The sequence below is a fragment of the Protopterus annectens genome, chromosome 16.part0, assembly GCF_019279795.1.
Source record: "Protopterus annectens isolate FY-2018-M chromosome 16.part0, PAN1.0, whole genome shotgun sequence".
Taxonomy (NCBI): domain Eukaryota; kingdom Metazoa; phylum Chordata; order Ceratodontiformes; family Protopteridae; genus Protopterus; species Protopterus annectens.
Genome location: NC_056750.1, coordinates 847,673,026 through 847,692,783, shown reverse-complemented (window position 1 = coordinate 847,692,783; position 19,758 = coordinate 847,673,026). Strand labels below are relative to the sequence as shown.

Below are 19,758 nucleotides of genomic sequence, written 5' to 3'. Positions count from 1 at the left end.
TTTATATAAAAAATAAAGGAAATTTAAGGGTTTTTTGGGAAGGAACTTTTTTTAATTTGTTCTTTCGTCAGTTAAAAATCCAAAAATCCCAACCGTATTCGGTATACCGAAGCTACATAAAAACCTTGTTGACCCCCTTCTTCATCCTATTGTAGATGCAAAAGTTTTAAAAAAAAAGAAGTTATGTACTCACCATAACTTTCCATCTGAGTAGGTACTTCATTTGTCTGCAACCTGTGGGTATCGGATCCGACTTCGGATCCGAGAAGGGCAGCTTTCCAAGCTACGAGATCCGAGCTCCTATCTCCTCCCCTACCCATAATCCCCTGCTGCCTGCTGTATTACCACAGATCGACTTTTTTGCCTTATTACCCAACTAATAACCTCGAGAGAGGAATACATCAGATCTAATCTCCTGACAAGAGACTTACAGGTGACCAGAAAAATCCCGAAAAGGTTCGGGGGATGGCAGGGGGGGTTGGCTGCAGACAAATGAAGTACCTACTCAGATGGAACGTTATGGTGAGTACATAACTTCTTTATCTGAAGTAGTTACTTCATTTGCTTTGCAACCTGTGTGACAGAGTCCCCAACTACTCAAGAAACACCCTGGGTGGCCTTTACGAAGGATATTCCGAAGCACCACGGAGCCAAAAGAAGCCCTGCTTCTCAAAATCATATCCAGTTTATAATGAGAAATGAACGCATGAGAACAGGACCAAGTGGCTGCTGAACATATGTCATCCAAGGGAACCCTGGACCAAAAGGCTGCTGAGGTGGCTACAGACATTGTAGAATGAGCGTGGATTCCAATAGGGGCTGGTTTGCCTGACGCTATATACCCATGAATAATGCACTGACAAATCCAATTTGCTACGGTCACTTCGAAATGGCTTTACCCATGGCGGATTTTGCAACAACTGGTCCGACTTGCGAAAATCTTTAGTGCTGTGCAAGTAGAAACGCAGTTGTCTGTGTACATCCAGTTTGCGTAACTTGTATTCTCCTTTGTTCTGAAAGTTTGGGAAAAACACTGGTAAATTTATTGATTGATTAATATTTGACTCTGAAGCCACCTTAGGTAAGGAAGACGGGTTAGTCCTGAGGGACACACTATCCTTGTGAAAGATAAGGTAAGGAGATTTCATACACAAAGCTTGAAGTTCCGAAACCCTCCTGGCCGAAGTTATAGCCACCAAGAAGGCTGTTTTCCACGACAAGAACTTTAACGGAACAGAGGCCGCAGGCTCAAAGGGTGGACTTGTCAGGGCTTGGAAGACTAAGGTCAGATTCCCATGGGGGCACCGCCATTTTCACAGGCGGCTTCAACAGAAAGATGCCCCACAAGAAGGTTTTGCATAATTTTGCAGATGCCAAGGACCCTAAGCTATCACCTACATGAAAATGTGAGATGGCTGCCAACTGCACTTTGACCGTAGAATCACTTGCTCCCTGCCGAAAGATCAGCGACAGGAAGTCCAAAATAGTCGGAATAGGGACTGTAAACGGGTCCAGGCCCTTGCCTTTTGCCCAGATGGAGAAACGTTTCCATTTACTATTGTAAAGTTTTCTGGTAGACGGCTTATGAGCCGCGACCAGTATGGCCTTAACAGGAGATGAGATAACAAAAGTCCTAGCCATCATTGGAACTGGATCAACCAAGCCGTAAGCTTGAGATTGACCAGGTTCGGGGTTTGGCAACCCGCAGGATGCGAGATCAGGTCTGGAATGGGATCCAGAATCCATGGAGGAGCCACACTGCGATAAGGGAACCCGATCTGACGAGGCCAGAATGGGGCTATGAGGATAACTCTGCTCCCCAACCAACAGGCTTTCTGTATGAACTTCGTCATAAACGGGAGGGGGGGATAAGCATAAAGGAGACCGCGAGGCCAAGCATGAACTACAGCGTCTCTGGGATTCTCCCCTTTGGGGGCAGTATTGCGAAGTACTCACTGCATTTTGTGTTTAAAGGAGAAGCAAAAAGATCGCAGCGAGGCCAACCCCACTTGCAGAAGATCTGCTTCGCAACAGATGGATTTAGAGACCACTCGTACGGAGTGAGAAGCACCCGACTCAGTTTGTCCGCTAATATGTTGGACCGTCCCGAAATGTGCGTTGCTACCAGAAAACGGTCGGTGGATATCGCCCATTCCCAAACTCTCATGGCCTCTCGACAAAGGGGATAAGATCTGGTCCCTCCCTGTTTGTTTATATACCAGACTACTGACATTGTCCGTCTGGATTGCAATAGTCCCCAGAGGGAGAAAGTCGTGGAGAGCTTGCAACGCCAAAAGCACTGCCCTCATCTCTAGCACATTGATATGCAAAGCGGTCTCTAGGGATGCCCACGTGCCTTGGATGGATCTGCCTGAACAATGCCCCCCCCCCACCTGAGGCGAGAAGCATCTGTGGTCAACGTGGCTTAAGGCGGGGGGATCACAAAGGGCCTCCCTTCTCTGACATCCCGCGCATGGAGCCACCAGAGAAGGGAGCCCTTGCAAACTCTGCTCAGTGGTATTGACGTGTTCAACGGGTGGAGTTATAGGGACCACTGAACTTGCAGGGTCCACTGCAATATCCTCATTCACAGGCGTGCGTGAAGGGAGAGACTGATCGCTGCCGCCATAGACCCTAGTGCCCTCAAGACTAACTCCGCCGGAGCAGAACTCTGAAGAAGGGCTAATACCTGATATGACAGGCTGCTCAGCCTGTCCGAAGTTAGGGTAATTCGAGAGATACGGGTATTCAATCTGGCCCCTGTGAACTCCAGGGCCTGAATGGGGCACAGAGAGGATTTCTGCAGGTTCACTGAGATGCCTAAGTTGAGGGCAAGAGGCAGAGCGTAATCCCTTGCCACGCAGAGCTGATGCCTGTTGGTGGTGGTAAGGAGCCAGTTGTCTAGGTACGGGAAGACCTGAATGCCCTTAAGTCTCAGGTGGGTTGCAACCACTGCCATGACTTTGGTGAACACCCTGGGGGCTGAGGTGAGGCCGAACGGAAGAACCCTGAACTGATAATGAATGGCCCCTAGCCGGAAGCAGAGGAACCTTCTGGATCATCTGTCCATCAAAATGCGGTAGTATGCATCCTTGAGGTCTATAGAGCACATCCAGTCATTCTTCCGCAGAAGGGGGAAAATTGATTGGAGGGTGACCATCCGGAATTTTTCCTTGGGAATGAAAAGGTTCAGAGCAGAAAGGTTTAAGATGGGTCTTAGGTCCCCCATTTTTTGGCACCAAAAAAAACTGGAGTAATAACCCAATCTGGACTGATCTGGGGGATGGGCTGGATGGCTCTTTTTCTTAGCAACTTCGACACCTCTGAAGCCGCTGCCTCCCTCTGATCGGGTGGTACATCGGGGAAGCATCTGGTCTTGGGGGGAAGGTTTATGAAGGGGATGGAATAACCTCTGGATATGATACGGAGCACCCATCAATCTGTTGTAAGGGACTCCCAAGTTGACAGGTGCTCCGTCAACCACCCCCTGACTGCCTCCAGAGAGGGACAGTTGGGCAAGCCCTCAGGGCTGTTGCGCGGGTCTGTCAGAGAAAGGTTCTCTAGACCCTAAGTTACGCGGCCCCCTCTCTGCCTCTGGGCCGGCGCCCACCTTGTCCTCCTCTGCCTCTAGAGGACGAGGAGTCCGAAGCTGGATGGGATTGCTGAGACTTGCGGAACCACAGCTTCTTTTGTCCCCTCTGATTCCTGGAGAAGGATCATTGGGGATTAGAGAAGCGGACTCAGACGGCAGACAGCGTCTTCCCGTCCTTTTCGCTTTGGACTAGCGTATTGCGAACGGGCTTGCCGAAAAGCGAAAATCCGTCAAAGGGTGCGTTCGCAAAGGACGCCTTGAATGGATCCGCAAAGTCGCAAAGACAGAGCCAGGTGTGACGTCGCAAGACGACCCCGGCTCCGCTGACCCTAGCGGCTCCCTCCGTCGCATGGGAGAGAAGCCGCATAGATGTGTTAGAAATGGATTTAGAGTGGCCATTCGAGTTAAAAAAACATTCTCGTCTCCGACAGACATCGACTCCGGGGGGGCTGCAGCGTATTCCTTGATCAAGTCTCGCTGTAGCCTGATGGTATGTGCCATATAGTTCAGCGCCCTTATTGAAAAGGTCGCTGAAGCAAACATCCACTTCCTAATGCGGTCCAGTGTTCGAGATTCCTTATCTGGCGGGTGGACCGAAGAACTCTCCTGTGAAAGTTCTTGCTTGGTGGCAGCCCCCACCAACATGGCATCAACGGGAGATCCCTTGGCCCAAGACTGCCTATCTGTAGGGGGGCTAAGGACTTTATCAGGACGCCTAGGAATTGGCTCCACTGTGTCGGGCTCCTTCCACGCCCTGGTAGTAATTAAGTCTACCAGGGGGTCAGCCGGAGGGGACACCCAGGAGGTAGATGGGACTGCCTCAAACGCCTCCAGGAACACGGATTCATCCACGGACGGTTTTTGGGCAGACCACCCCCCTCTAATATGCAACATTTCCATGACGTCTCCGAAGGAGACATCCTCGGGGGGTGACCCTAAGGAACCTTCCCTTTCATCTAAATTCGTGTCGGTGGTAACGGACTCAGGGGAGTCCAGGTGCCTCCTTTTACACTTGCGTTTCCAAGGGACCTCCTCGGTGGGGCTATCCGAAGAGGGCTTGTCCATGGGTTCTTGTTCCTCCAAGGGAACTTGCTGGAGGGCTTGAGCAGGCTGTCCCGATGTTCGGATGATGGAGGATAGACCCTCATGCAGTGGGGGTACGGGAGGATCCGAAGCCCGGACCGGAGACCTGGAGGACCTAGACAGTACCCTCTCCACTACCTCAAAAGCTGAAGGAGAACTACTCTCGCCAGGCTCCGAAAGCATTCTCCTCGGCTCCAAGGTAAGGATTGGGGTCGGGGCCTATGTAGTCGGCTCAGAGAGGGAGGTGCGCTCCGAACCCAGTGGCGCCGAAGACGCACCAACTCCCTCGGATCCGACGCTCAGCCCTCGGCCCAGAGAACTTGGATCAGACAGGCTCGAGGGTATAGTCAGCAAAGAGACCAGCGCTATCAGCGCTGACAATTCCCCAGTTCCGAAAGGGCCCGGATACGACGACTCCGAGACCCGAAAACGAGTCGGAGAAGGAGTGATCAGAGCAAAAATGGGGGCCGCACTCCCTCCCAGAGGGGGGGAGGCAAGAGCACCCCCATCTGCATTTGGGTCTGTATGGATCGACGCATCATCCGATCCATGTCCGCTTCGGTGAGGCTTCTGGTCGATCTAGACCGGTCCTCCTCCTCCGGCGAAAAGCTGAGCGAATGGAGCCGAGAGGGAGAGGATCGGGGGACCCTAGAGGGAGACTTAGCCAATTTAGATGGCGGGGCTGAGGGTTGAGTCTCAGCTCGCCTTTTATGGGATTTATGTCCCTCCTTATCCTTGTGACTCTTCTCTCTGGTGGAAGAGGCACCAGCGTCACTCAAGCACAAACCCAAACAGGGAGGTTGAGTCCCAGGCTGAGCAAGGGGCGCAGAAGGCAGCCTGAGAGGGAGAAGCAGATTCCTGGGGTGGCTTGCCCGCCAGGATCAGCTTATTCTTCCTATCCCTAAGTGCCCGGGGGGGGTTAAAGGCCGCACAAATTTGGCAGGCCACAGAAAAATGGGCCACCCCCAGGCATAAAACGCACTGAGTGTGGCCATCAGCTGGTGAAAGCTTATGGCCTCACAGTACACTTCGAAAAAATGGCTTTGGGCCCTTCAGCCATTTTGAGTCACTCACACCCAAACACTAAGGGGGGAGCAGTGTTTCATAGAGAAAACAACAAAAAAAAAAAAAAAAAAAAAGGCTAGCTACAAGAAAAAAAAACTAACTACAAACTCGTAGGTAACTCAGGGGCACTACACACACGTACACTAACTAAAATTTTACAAAAACGCTAGAGAAAAGGATTTCAACAAGTTAACGATCTCACCAAGCCAGGAGCTCTTCAAAAGATAGCTACTTCAGCCGCGGCAAAAAACGCAAAGGGAGTAGCAATGGGAGCCATTTGTCCTTCCATTTTTGCAAATATTGTCTTAGCTCTCTGGGAAAGGGAGATTGTGTTTACCAGTACTTTTTCAGGGTACTGTAAGTATTATTGCAGGTACCTTGAATATGTTCTTATATTCTGGGACAATAGTGAGGAAGAATTACAGCACTTTTTATCCTTTTTGAAAGAAAGCACAGATTTCCTTGATTTTACACAAAGTCTTAAGAGGCTATTAATTATTTAGATATCACTATTTCAAAGGTGAGAGAACATCAGGCCTTCAAGACATTATATAGAAAGCTGACCTATTCTAACATTTTACTTCATTATAACAGCTTTCAGACAATACATCAAAAAAGGGCCTTAGAAAAAGGGCAAGCGGTACGTCTTGCAAGAATGGTGTCAGACTGGGATGATTTTCTTCATGAAATTCAGATATTAGAAGACATGCTTTTAAATAGGAACTATCCCTATGATTTTTTTACATCCTTTACTACAAGAAGTGGTTAAAAAGAGAAAGAGGTATTTTATCACCTACTGGGGAAAGGTGCTTCATTTGATATGTCTAACAAAGAATGATAAAGAACGTAACACTAGTTTTTCTGTTACAGGTGTCTTTAGTTATAATAAAAAAATAATATTTGTGAAATCTTGCAACAAAATTGGAATATATTTAATATTGATTCTGAATTTAATGAGCTGATGGGTTTTAATCCTAAGATAGTTTATAAAAAGGATTTGTGTTTCAAAAACACGTTGGAGAAGAATACTAGAGGGTGTTTGGAGATGGGAAAAATGTAGAAATGTGTTTTTTGTTTGCAATGTAAATACATTTTATAAGGAACTAGTGTCTCAACACCTAATTATGGAAATTTTTTCTATAAACAGAAGTTTTCCTGCAGTACAAAAGGTGTGGTGTACCTTGCCCTGTGTAACTTTTGTAAAAGTTTCTAAATAGGTAAAACTATTAATGCATTAAGAACGAGACTATATCAGCATTACTATGATATTAAAAAGAAGGATGCAAAAAACACCCTTGCTTCACATATCTTGGAAATTAAGTGCATTATTTTAGTTTTACCATTTTGGAACAGGTGTTTTTGAATGACAGAGGGGGTCCTAAAAATGATTTTTTGAGAATTATTAGAGTTGAGGTGGCAACTGAGAGCTAATGCCACCCAACAACCAGGGCTAAATAAGAATGTATCAATTGGTTCTATTCTTAGGTTAAAAGCTGATGGCTTCATGTAGTTGCTTGTTTTTTATTTAAATATATATATATATATATATATATATATATATATATATATATATATATATATACATATACATGTGTTTTAGTTTAGATAGGATTTTATTACATTTTAAGCCTTTCTATGTTTTATGAAATGTATTATCTATATTCATAGGTATTTAATTCACTAATTTTGATAATATTCCTTTAAGTAGGAAGGATAGGCATAATTGTTGTTTAACTAGTGCATGATGGGATATATATATATACATATACACTTTGTTGAGTCAGTTGTCTGTTTTTCTACTAGATATTCTGATGAAGTTTTGTAATAAACTAAACGAAAGCGCTCAATAAACATCATATACAGGAAAATCAAGGCTTTGGCCACCTGAACTGGTGAGCTCCAAGACTTTTGCATTCATGTCCATATCAGACATCTACAAGGCCAATGTGTCAAAAAATATACAGCTTTTTCCTACCAAAATCTATCCAAAGCCATGCCTTCTGTCATTTAGGGGAGTGCTGGGAATAAGAATCAAACCGGACCCTTTATTTTGGACCCATGACCACCACAGCTTGATCTATAATAGGATTATTATACAGGTATTTATGGGAAGCTTTGACCCTGTAGTATTTGTCTGATTTCACAAAACAGAGTTGACAGTCTGGACCCTGGGAGGCTAAAAGAATGGCATCCTCCAGGACATGCAAGAAGACATCTCTTCTGCACCTCTGATGCCCCCTTTACTTCTCAAATGAAGTACTCCATCAGAGTGAAGGTTTTTTCTCAAAATGAGATTGCCTCGGGGGTGGAGGTGCTCAGAGATACAAGCCCTTTGTGCTTTATCATATCCTGGGGAAAGACATTTGGGAGGAATAGTCCAGTCCCTCCCCTTCACTTTTCCAGGTTCCTTAGCCTGTGGAGGAGAATGTTTAGTAGAGGAGACCCTATACAATGGAGGCTCATACCCTGTCTGTAGGTTAAAACTTTCAGGAACCCCTGGAAAAGGGCAATCCACCAAACTGGGAAGCCTGGGGTAAAGCACAAAACATACCTAATATCTGAAAAACAGGTGTCTGCTTTGAACTATAGGGTTAATGGGGTTTAAAAAACACAGATGATGAAACATTTCAAGTGGAATGCTGACTCGAAATTATACACTTCTATTTCATGGTCCACAACATCCTCTTTAAACCCAACAGTGGAGAACCCATAAGCAAGTCCCAGCTAAGTACAGCAGGGAAGCTGCATCCTCTCTCATTCTGGGTGAACGTGCCTTTGGAAGAGAGTATATGGTCTGAGATCTTCGAAAGCACTTACTGGAGCCAGCATCCTCAAACAGACTTGGAATGACAGTCTCCCAAGACACATCTACATCCCTCTCTGCCCTCCCCTTAATTTGCTTTTCTTAGAGGTACTGGATGCAGAGGATGACCAAGGACATCCTCATGGACTGAGTAAAGGACTTGTGCCTCTTTTGTCCTGTTGCTAGTTTGATTAGGCTAGACAAGCAGGCACTCATTTTGCATGGGGAAAAGGATAAGTACTGGTGGGTGTTATCAAACGTTAATCAAGAACAGACTATCTGCTGGAATAGCTGATGTATATTATATTGAGGAGGAAAATTAAACAGCTTTCAAGTCCTACAGTCAGAATGACTACTGTACCAGCCTTTAGGTGTAAGCATACTAGAAATTAGACAGTGATCATTGAGTCATTATCTGTGCTACTGTGTGGGAGGTAAAGACTGGTGAAGTGGTGGGACTTGTTAATATTATTCCAAGTAATGACATTATGCATCTTAAATTACTAATTTAAATCTTTCTTTCACAATACAGAATCTGTAAATCTAATGTCCAGTAAATTCATGTTACAGTCTGGAAAAAAAAATTACATGCAATGTGATGGAGGTGAAGTTGCAATCGGACAGCTGTAAAACCATCAAACATAACTAAACTGCAATTTACCTTCAAACTGTTAAACACACTATGACATAGCTACATAGCACAGATCTGGTCTACCTTACTATTAAATGAAAAGTTAAAACAAAAGCTTTCCTGTCAGGCCAAAAGAATTCAAAGTACAACTTACCTCTAACTTTTCTCACAGCTGACAGATGTTCCATTTCATCTTCATCATCACTAAACTTGAGTTTTTCTGAATAGTCCACCTCTTCATGGAGACCTAAGCAGCAAAATAATTTCAGTCAGAAAATCCCTGATGTTGCATACAAAAATGTATGCATGTACCATAAATAAAAATCAAAAGCCATGTTGAATTACCTAAGGAGTACACCTCTATCATAAGTGTGCCCACAAACTGATTTGGTACCACGAAAGTTAAATTTATTTTAACCTCATCACCTACACTCAAGTCGAAGGGAACGATGCATCATCCAGTGCAAATCTACTCATCACACACTCCAAAGCCACTGTTGGCCTACTGCCCCAAGTTTGCAGCAGATTCAAATTTCTAGTTATTTTACAAAATCAAAATATCAATAATTAAAGTACTCCATTTGGAAGGTAAATATAAATAACTTATTTTACTGCTAAAGTTAATATTGCCTTTCATTGCGGACATCTTTGGGCACTGATGGTCCTTCCAATTAGATGTCTTTGTCAAATAACATTCACTCATGGCTCCCTGCCATGCTTAAGAAAGCAAATCTGTAATGCCAATATAAATTTTGTCATTCAAAGCATCATGAAAATGATATGCAGCCAAACACTGAATCCTAGTATGCTTGTTCTATGCCTATACTACTACCCTAGCTTCCCTAACTACCACAAGTTCGAGTTTAGTGTTATATACTTCAAGGGTTTCTCCCCAATGGCATGCAAAATACTGACACCACCTCTACTGGCTTACTCCCTTCTAGCAATAAATAAGCTGAATTTTAACTGCAAATTGTAACTGTGAAAAGTGCTCCAGAAATCATGCACTTGGATGCTTGATACTCATCATGATGCACAACAAACACACACAGTATTAACGGCCAACAAGAGACTACTCCTAGACAGAAGTGAACTAAGCTTTGGTATGTCTAGAGATATATACATCCATATACTCCAGGACCTATGCTGACTTTACAACCAATGTCCTGAGAACAGCAGCTTGTTCACAAGGCCAAATAAGAGCCAACAGCCAGTTCTTCAGATTACGGTGATATAACTCCAAGACATTACTTTTCGACTCTAAGCTCAAATAAGATCTTCCCTGGAGAATGCACTGAATGCAAAAAACTCAACAGCCATGTGCTCAAGCAAGGAATTTCACAACTCAATCCTCAGAAGTTCCTGCTGGTAGGACAGTCGCTCATCCAGCCTCCTCCTCCTCCACAGTTAGAGACACAGGAGTGGAGCAGCAGAAGCAAGCTGGGCCCATAACCCAAAGGTCAACAGTTAGAAGGCACACTTGGGGCTGAAAGGATACTCAGCTAGTACATGGCCTTAAGATCCTTTACTTTTTGTTCTAAATCCATGGCTGGACCTGGTAAGGAACCCTTTCAACGGTTCTTTCTTAGAAACCTTCCAGAGCTGCAATGTGATACATAAGCATCAAAATAATAGCACCAGAAGACAGCTGAAACAAATCACGAGTTAATATTTCGGTAGAAATCAAATGTAATCTCTTTCTGACAAAGGAAAAGATAAAGATGTGTACAGTCCAAGTGGCAGAAAACATGAGGAATGCAAGCCTGGACACAATAGCATAGAGTGTAAAATACTGAGAAAGCAAAAATTATGAGATGAAAGATTTGATGAAAAAAATTCCAACTACAACTCAGACTGACTCAGAGACCTATGGATAATTTACAACTGAGGGTCACATTTAACCACGTCAAGACAGAGTGTACCTGAGACGCACTTCACTGAGCACGCTATTTATACCTCCTGGCTGAATTCTGCTATTACTGGGCCAAGTACCAATTCAGTGCAAGTAACACTTGTGGCAGGAACACAGACCCACAAACATGTGGCATCTCAGCTGCCAGACTTCAAGTGGTACAAGAGTCAATATTAAACTTTTTTTCTAAAGCTGGCACCTGTCTTCAAGGCACGTCTTGGCAAGAGGCCCACGTGCAGGAAAGTACAGTTGTGTACCTAACATAAATGTAGATGTTAGACTGTATTCACTGTTGCAGTCATTACTCTTGGGTTACCCTGCTGGCAAGCTACCCGCAGTCGGCCTGAATTCCAAAGTCCTGGTCCGGCGTCGGTTGCTGTCGCCTCTTACCTGACGTCAGTGCGCTACGGGTATAAAAGATGCAGCCAATGCCATTTTCTTCAGTTTTTCTTGCCCCAAATGTCAGGTGCCCCCAAAAGGGTAGGCTAAAAAATTCTGATCATAAAAAAGCATGCACTTAAACTTCATCTACAAGCAAATACACCACATAGGTTATATAGAATAGAGAAGTACAGGTAAGTCCTAGCAATGAAAGGGGGATGGTGGGAGGGTAACCTGGACTGCAACAGTGAATACACTCTAACATCTACATTTATAGTGGGTACACAACTGTACTATGTCCATCATGTTTCACTGTTGCAGTCATTACACTTGGGTTGAATCCCAAAGCTGAGGTTGGGTGGCTGGGCCTAAATAGAATTAGGAGTGGCTATGAGGCCCTGCAGAACTGCAGTGGCAAAGCCTGCTCTGGATTTAGAGTAAAGAGGTAAGTGGTAGTGCTTTGTGAAAGTGTACACTGAAGTCCAGGTTGCAGCCTCCAAAATGTCCTTGGTTGGTACTCCTCTGAGGAAGGCTGCTGAAGTGGCTGCTGCTGCTCTGGTAGAATGTGGCCTAAGGCCCTTAGGCACTGATTTGCCATGTTGTGAATAGAAACGAATGCAGTGGCCTATCCATTTTGAAATAGTCTGCTTTGAAATAGCTTTCCCTTGCGTTCCTGCAGCATGCCACTAAGAGTTGCTCGGTCTTTCTGAAAGCTTTAGTCTTGTCCAAGTAAAAGCGTAGCTGTCTGTGCATGTCCAAAGAATGCAGAAGTCTCTCCCCCTTATTCTGCAGGTTTGGATAAAAGGTAGGCAAATGTATGGTTTGGTTAAGGGCCACACTGGACACTACCCTACGCATAAATGTTGGGTTTGTCCTTAGAGAAACCCTGTCGGGATGGAAAACAATAAAAGGTTCCACACCCATTAGTGCCTGTAATTCTGAGACTCTTCTTGCTGAAGTTATTGCTAGGAGAAAAAGTTATGTACTCACCATAACGTTCCATCTGAGTAAGTAACTTAATTTGTCAGCAACCTGTGGGTATCGGATCAGAGCTGGCAGCTTTATTCAGCTAAGATCTGAGCTCCAAGCTCCTCCCCCTAACCCCCTGCCATCCTTCTCTGTCCTCAGATCGAGTTTGCTTAGCATCATAGAATACTACAACCAAAGAATCAACTAAACATCCTAACCTGATGTCATCTGGTACAGAGAGCACAAAGATCCTAAAAAGGGACAAACTACAGGTTAGGGGGACGAAGGGGGGGGGGGGTTGCTGACAAATGAAGTTACCTACTCAGATGGAACGTTATGGTGAGTACATAACTTCTTTATCTGAAGTAGTTAACTTCATTTTTTCATCAACTTGTGGGACAGAGTCCCCAGCTACCTAAAAAACTTGTGAGGTCCTCATGGAAGAATATTCCGGAGCACTGCAAAGCCAAAGGACGCCCTCCTTCTGGAAATTATATCCAGCTTGTAATGGGTAATAAAGGTATGGGATGAAGCCCAAGTGGCTGCTGAACAATTGTCATCCAAGGGCACCCTGGACCAAAAGGCAGCAGAAGTGGAAATCGATAGAGTAAAATGGGCGTGAACTCAGACAGGTTCTGGTCGGCCAGAACTCTTGTATGCAAGAAGTATACATTGTGAAATCCATCTGGACAATGTAGCTTTTGACACAGGTTTACCCAAAAAGGGTTTAGCAAAGGATACAAGTAGTTGCTCAGATTTCCTACGATCAGCAGTCATGTGTAAATAGAACTTCAATCGTGCACGTCCAAAGAATGTAATTTGTATTCACCTTTGTTCTGATAACTTGGGGGAAAAAACAGTAAGTTGATAGATTGACTAATGTTGGACTCAGAGGCAACTTTAGGTAAGAAAGAGGGATTGGTCCTGAGGGACAGTATCTGTATGGAAGAACAGATATGGATGTTTGGCGCAAAGGGCTTGAAGCTCTGAAACCCTTCTAGCCGAAGTGATGGCAATGAAAAAGGCTGTTTTCCAAGATAAGTATTTAAGATCCACCGAAGCTGCAGGTTCAAAGGGAGGGCCAGTAAGAGCCTGAAGGACAAGGGTAAATCCCACGGAGGAACTGCATCCTTAACAGGAGGCCTCAACAGGAAAGTACCTTTTACGAAAGTTTTGCAGATCTTGGAAGAAGCTAATGAACCGAGATCACTTCCCATATGAAAGTGTGAAATTGCTGCTAATTGGACTTTGACGGTGGAGGAGCTGGCACCTTGATCAAAGTGTGACAAAAACTCTAATACAGCTGGTATCGGGGCTGTAAAGGGATCCATATGTCTATGTTCTGCCCAGATCGAAAAACGTTTCCATTTGCTCTTATAGATCTTTCTGGTAGAAGGTTTATGAGCGGCTACTAAAATATCTTTAATGGAGGAGGAGATACCGGGAGTCCTAGCTATGACTGGAACTGGATCAACCAAGCTGTGAGCTTGAGAATGTCCAGATTTGGAGTTGTCAGCTCCAGGGGGGTGAGAAATCAGATCCGGAGTGGGATCCAGAATCCATGGAGGATTAACCAGATGAGACCACAGGCAAGGGAACCACATTGACGAGGCCAGAATGGAGCTATGAGGATCACTCTGCTCCCCAAAAGACGAGCTTTCTGCAAGAATTTTACCATGAGGGGGAGAGGTGGATAAGCATAAAGTAGACCGGATGGCCAAACATGGACTAGAGCGTCTCTGGGGGATTCCCCTGATGGGGGAAGTAGAGCGAAGTACTTGCTGCACTTTGTGTTTGAAGGCGACGCAAAAAGATCGCAGCAAAGTTGACCCCACTTGAAGATCTGCTTCGCTACTCTCGGGTTCAGAGACCACTCGTAAGGTGAGAGGATGGTTCGACTCAGCTTGTCTGCCAAAATGTTGGACCAACCCGGAATGTGCGTTGCTATGAGAAAGCGGTTGGTGGCGATCGCCCATTCCCAAACTCTCATGGCCTCTCGACACAGCGGATAGGATCTGGTTCCCCCGTTGGTTGATATACCAGACTACTGACATGTTGTCTGAATTGCAATGGTCCCTAAGGGAAGGGCCTGGAGTGCTTGCAACGCTAAAAGCACCGCCCTCATCTCTAGAACACTGATGTGCAACAAGGTCTCCGAGAGTGTCCACGTGCCTTGGACGGTTCTGCCCATGCAGTGCCCCCCCCCACCTGAGGCGAGAAGCGTCCATGGTCACCGTGGCTTGGGGTGGGGTCAGAGAAGGGGCGCCCTTCCCGGAGAACCGAGGACTGGTTCCACCATAGTAGGGACCTCCTGCAAATCTTGCTGAGGGGGATAGCTGTACTTAGCGGATGTTGCAGGACGGACCATTGGACCTGCAAGGTCCATTGCAGGACCCTTATGTTTAGACGAGCTAGTGGTGACAGATTGATGGCAGCCGCCATGGAACCTAGTGCCCTCAGGACCAATTCCGCTGGGGGAGCCGGGGCTTGTAAGAGGGCCATCACGTGGAATGTCAAAGTTCGAAGCCTGTCCGGAGTTAGGAAGGCCCTTCAACAGGTTAGTACCTAACCTAGCCCCTATGAAATCTAAGGTCCGAGTTGGTTGAAGGGAGGATTTCTTGAGATTGATTGAAATTCCCAGACGAGAGGCCAAGTGAAGGAAGTAATTCCTGGCTGAACAGAGTAGATGCCTGGAAGGGGCGGTCAGGAGCCAGTCGTCTAGGTACGGAAAGACCTGTATTCCCTGAAGCCTCAGGTGGGCCGCTACAACTGCCACCACTTTGGTGAACACCCTGGGGGCTGTGGTGAGACCAAAGGGAAGGACCCTGAACTGATGGTGACTGGCTCCCAGCCGGAAGCGGAGAAACCTTCTGGATCATCTGTCCATCAAAATGTGGTAGTACGCATCCTTGAGGTCTATAGAGCACATCCAGTCATTCTCCTGCAGGAGTGGGAGAATGGATTGAATGGTGACCATCCAGAACTTTTCTCTGGCAACCGACAGGTTCAGAGTGGACAGGCTGAAGATTGGTCTCAAGTCCCCCACTTTTTTGGCACCAAAAAGAACCTGGAGTAGAAGCCTGATCCAGACTGATCTTGGGGGACGGGCTGGATTGCTCTTTTTTCTAGCAGCTGCTTTATTTCTGTGGCTGCTGCCTCCCCTCGACTGGGTGGGACATCGGGGAGGCTCCAGGTTCTGAGAGGGAGATTCAGAAAGGGGATAGTGTAACCTCTGGATATGATTCGAAGCACCCAGCGATCTGTTGTAATAGACTCCCAAACTGCTAGGTGCCTCAAGAAACGCCCCGCCACCCTGACTGCCTCTAGAAAGGAGCAGTCGGGTAACCCCTCAGGGCTGCTGCGCGGGCCAATCCGAAACAGGTTCTCTCAACCTGAAATTCTTTGCCCCCCCCCCCCTCTGCCTCTGGGCCAGCATCCACCCAGTCGTCCTCTGCCTCTGAAGGACAAGGGGTCCGGAGCGAAATGGGACTGTTGAGATTTCCGGAACCACAACTTCTTTTGTCCCCTTTGGTTCATGGAAAAGGACCTCTGGGGAGCCGAGAAGCGGATCCCGATGGCAGACAACTTCTTCCCGTCTTTCTCACTCTGGACCAGCGTGTCATGGACGGTCTTGCCAAAGAGAAAAGAGTAGTCAAAAGGGGCATTTGCGAAGTATGCCTTGAAGGGTTCCGCAAAGTCGCAGAGACGGAGCCAAGCATGCCGCTGTAAGACAATGCCCGCTCTGCTAGCTCTAGCGGCTCCTTCCATGGCACGGGAAAGAAGTCGCATAGAAGTGTTCGGAATGGACTTAAGAGTGGCCATTTGGGCTGAGAATATTTTCTTATCCTCGGCCGACAGACTCTGGGGGCAACCCTGCGCATTCTTTGATGAGATCCCGCTGGAGTCGTATCACGTGCCATGTAGTTCAGCAACCTTACTGAGAAGGTGGCTGAAGCAAACATCCGCTTCCCTATGCGGTCCATCGTCAGAGACTCCTTATCGGGAGGGTGGACTGAGGAACTCTCCCGGGCCAGTTGCTTCTTGGTGGCAGCCGCCACCAACATGGCATCTACTGGAGCACCCTTGCTCCAAACCATCCTATCTGTGGGTGGACTGAGAATTTTGTTTGGTCTCTTTGGTATGGGCTCCACAGTGTCCGGTTCCTTCCATGCCCAGGTAGTGATCAGATCTACCAGGGGATCGGTGGGAGAAGACACCAAAGAAGTAGATGGGCCTGCGTCAAACGCCTCCAGAAACGCAGACTAATCGGAGGAAGGCTTTTGGGTTGACCACCCCCCTCTAATGCGAAACATTTCCATAATGTCTCCGAAGGAGACGTCCTCGGGGGTTGACCTTGGGGAACCTTCCCCTAAGTCTGTGTCCTCTGTCAGGGACTCGGGTGAGTCCAAGTGCCTCCTCTTGCACTTACGTTTGTGAGGAACCTCCTCGGAGGGGATGTCCGAGGATGCCTCACCAACCACATCCTGTTCCTCTAAGGAAACCATCTGGGACGTAGGCGTAGGCTGTCCCTGGGGCTGGGTGATGGCACATAGGCCAGTCTGAGAGGGAGTGATGGGTGGAACCACAGCAGGAGCCTGGGGGCTCAAGTCCCTCGACAAGACCCTCTCCACAACATCGAACGCCGAAGGAGAACTACTCTCTCTAAGCTCCGAGAGCAGCCCCTTCGGATCCGAGGTGCGGACCGGAGGTGGCACAATCGGATCCAAATGGCCAGTATGCTCTGACAGAGACAGAGCCAAAGACACACCGACACCTCTGGATCCGAAGCTCAGCTCAAGGCTCCGTGAGCTTGGATCTGAAAAAGGACCAGACAAACTCGAGGATGCGGTCGGAGCCGAAGTAGGGTGTACTATCGGCGCCGAGCCTCCCCCGACTAGATGCTGCCTGGATGCGACGGCTCCGAACCCCGGAAGTGGGTCGGAGAAGGAGCAATTGGAGCACTCCCATCTGCAGTTGGGCCTGGAGAAACCTACGCATCATCCGGTCCATATCTGCATTTGAAAAACTTCGGATTGATCTAGACGAGGCCACCGAGGCAGGCCTGGAGTGACGCCTCGAGGACCTCGCAGGCAACAGGGTCTCCTCCTCCTCTGGCTCTGGGGAAAAGCGGGGTGAATGGAGCCGGGAAGGAGAAGGCCCGGAAGCCCTAGGAGAAACTAACTGCTTAGCTGGCGAGCTGAAGAGGAAGCTTCAGCCCGCCACTTGTGGTCTTTCTTTTCTCCCTCCTAAATTCCCTCTCCTCCTGAGCCACGGTAGGGGGGGTGAGTCCCGGCCAGGGGAGCAGGGATAGAAGGCGGGACCGCTGCAATAGCAGCCGGTGCCGCCGAGGGAGAAGAGGACGAAGCTGAGTCCGGGGGGCAGAAGTCCCACCAGAATCAACTTCGACCTCCTATCCCTCAAAGCCCTGGGGTTGAAGGCTGCACAAATTGTGCAGCCCGAAGAAAGATGGTCAACCTCAAGGCAGATAACACACAGAGTGTGGCCATCCGCCGGAGATAGCTTATGGCCACACTCGGTGCATTTAGAAAAGAAGGTTTTAGGGGCCTCGGCCATAGTAATAAAACAGGCCCAACCCAAACACACCTTCACACACACGGAGAAGAGGGAAGACTAGACTAACTAAAAAAATATATAAATTTTACCAACAAAACTAGCTTAATTAACTAGAAAAGGGAACACTCACTCGCTTAATTAAACTGAAAAACTAGATGAAAAAAGGTAATTTTTCTTGAAAAACTCACAAAACCCTACACCTGGAACTCGTTCTAGGTGCCTGAATAGGCCGCGGCAAACGACATCTGAGGACAGAGAAGGATGGCAGGGGGTTATGGGTAAGGGGGAGGGGCTTGGAGCTCAGATCTTAGCTGAAAAAAGCTGCCGGCACGGATCCGATTCGGATCTGATACCCACAGGTTGATGAACAAATGAAGTTTTATTAAACAACTATATTTTTACAACTGCAGTGATTTCGTACAGCCTGTGGTGTACTCTTCGAATATATATTCTTTGTCTATTGCCAGTCATTTTTTCAAGGGTACTTTACTCGACAGGACTATCTTTTATTGTTTGCTGGTTTCGTTTTTTTTCCTGTCGAGCCATGGTTGTGGAACCAATACTTGAGATTAATTCTCATGTATCAAGACCCGAAAAGGTATTTACTCTGAATACTTTAATGGAGATGGGCTCCAACCCTTTACTGAAGCTGACTACGAAGGATTTAATCAACAATGACTCTGTTAACGTAAATCGTAAACACAATATGGATGTGATTTTGGTAACAAGAAGACTTGAGAACAAACTTCAAAAACTAAGAAATGTTCAGTGGCAAAAACTACACATGGAGGCTTGTTTAAGCTTCCGACTCGTCCCTAGAGGTTTAAGGGTTCTCAAGATGCCCACGTTCGGAACAGCATACCCTGAACTTTTAACTAAGTGGCAGAAGCTGAACATTAACACCAGCTTCGGCTATATAAGATTATTGATTGAACAGTATTGTTTAACTGAGGAGACACTAACAACCGAAATTAATGATACTGAATTGGAGCTTAAGAATTTACTGGGCGACAATGAACTAAATATGCTACATAATGATTTACAACTAATGTTGTCCTCTATTGACACCAAGTCCCTACAAGACAAAAAAAGAAAACTTGAAAGGGACTTTGTAGATTTCCAAAAAGGCCAAGTGTTTTCTTGGCCGAGGGACAGGAATATCAAACAATACTCAAACAATACAGTAGTCGAAGCTATGCCAGCTCCACTTAAATCAGCCGCCAGAGGCGCACAGGCTGCACAGAAGACAGCGCAAACACTAACATCATCACTCGAGGTCGCTAATAGTGTTGAATCTTCCGCGCCACATGTTTTGAATGTAGATACTACAACGAAGGAGCCAATGGTCAATAAGAAGCGACAGGTGACAATTGAGGCGATGATACACTCCAATGGTGAAGGGAAAGTGCACCTACAGAAAGGTCCACAGTGCTTAGAGCAATCTAATTTCCATGATGTACGTAGGAAACTACCTGTTACTAGTGGAGCAGTAGCAGTGTTGGAAAATGAAGTGTTTGTAGAAGTGGAAGATTTTCCTTCTTTTCCGCTTCCATTCAAACAGTTCGAAAGGAGGACATGGTCGCCTCAGAACAAGGCGAAGAAAAGGAAAAGCACGGAAGAAGTGTACGAAAAACAGAAGAGGGCCTTGAAGCCGATCAACATGATTCAGTGGTCAATATTTCCAGGTACGAACTCAATGAATATGAACTCAAAGTCCTTAAAGGACTGAATTTTATACCGTCTGTTTT

The 19,758-nt window shown here is 46.5% G+C and overlaps 1 protein-coding gene across 1 annotated transcript in view; it reads right to left on the bottom strand.

The window, feature by feature from the left end:
- The window catches only part of PRRC2B (proline rich coiled-coil 2B), a 3,584,159-nt gene that overhangs the window by 2,439,378 nt on the left and 1,125,023 nt on the right, over nt 1–19,758 (bottom strand). Inside the window, exon 12 of the mRNA XM_044058194.1 lies at nt 9,329–9,421. Within this exon, the coding sequence (XP_043914129.1) occupies nt 9,329–9,421 (93 nt within the window). The remainder of the gene's footprint in view (nt 1–9,328; nt 9,422–19,758) is intronic.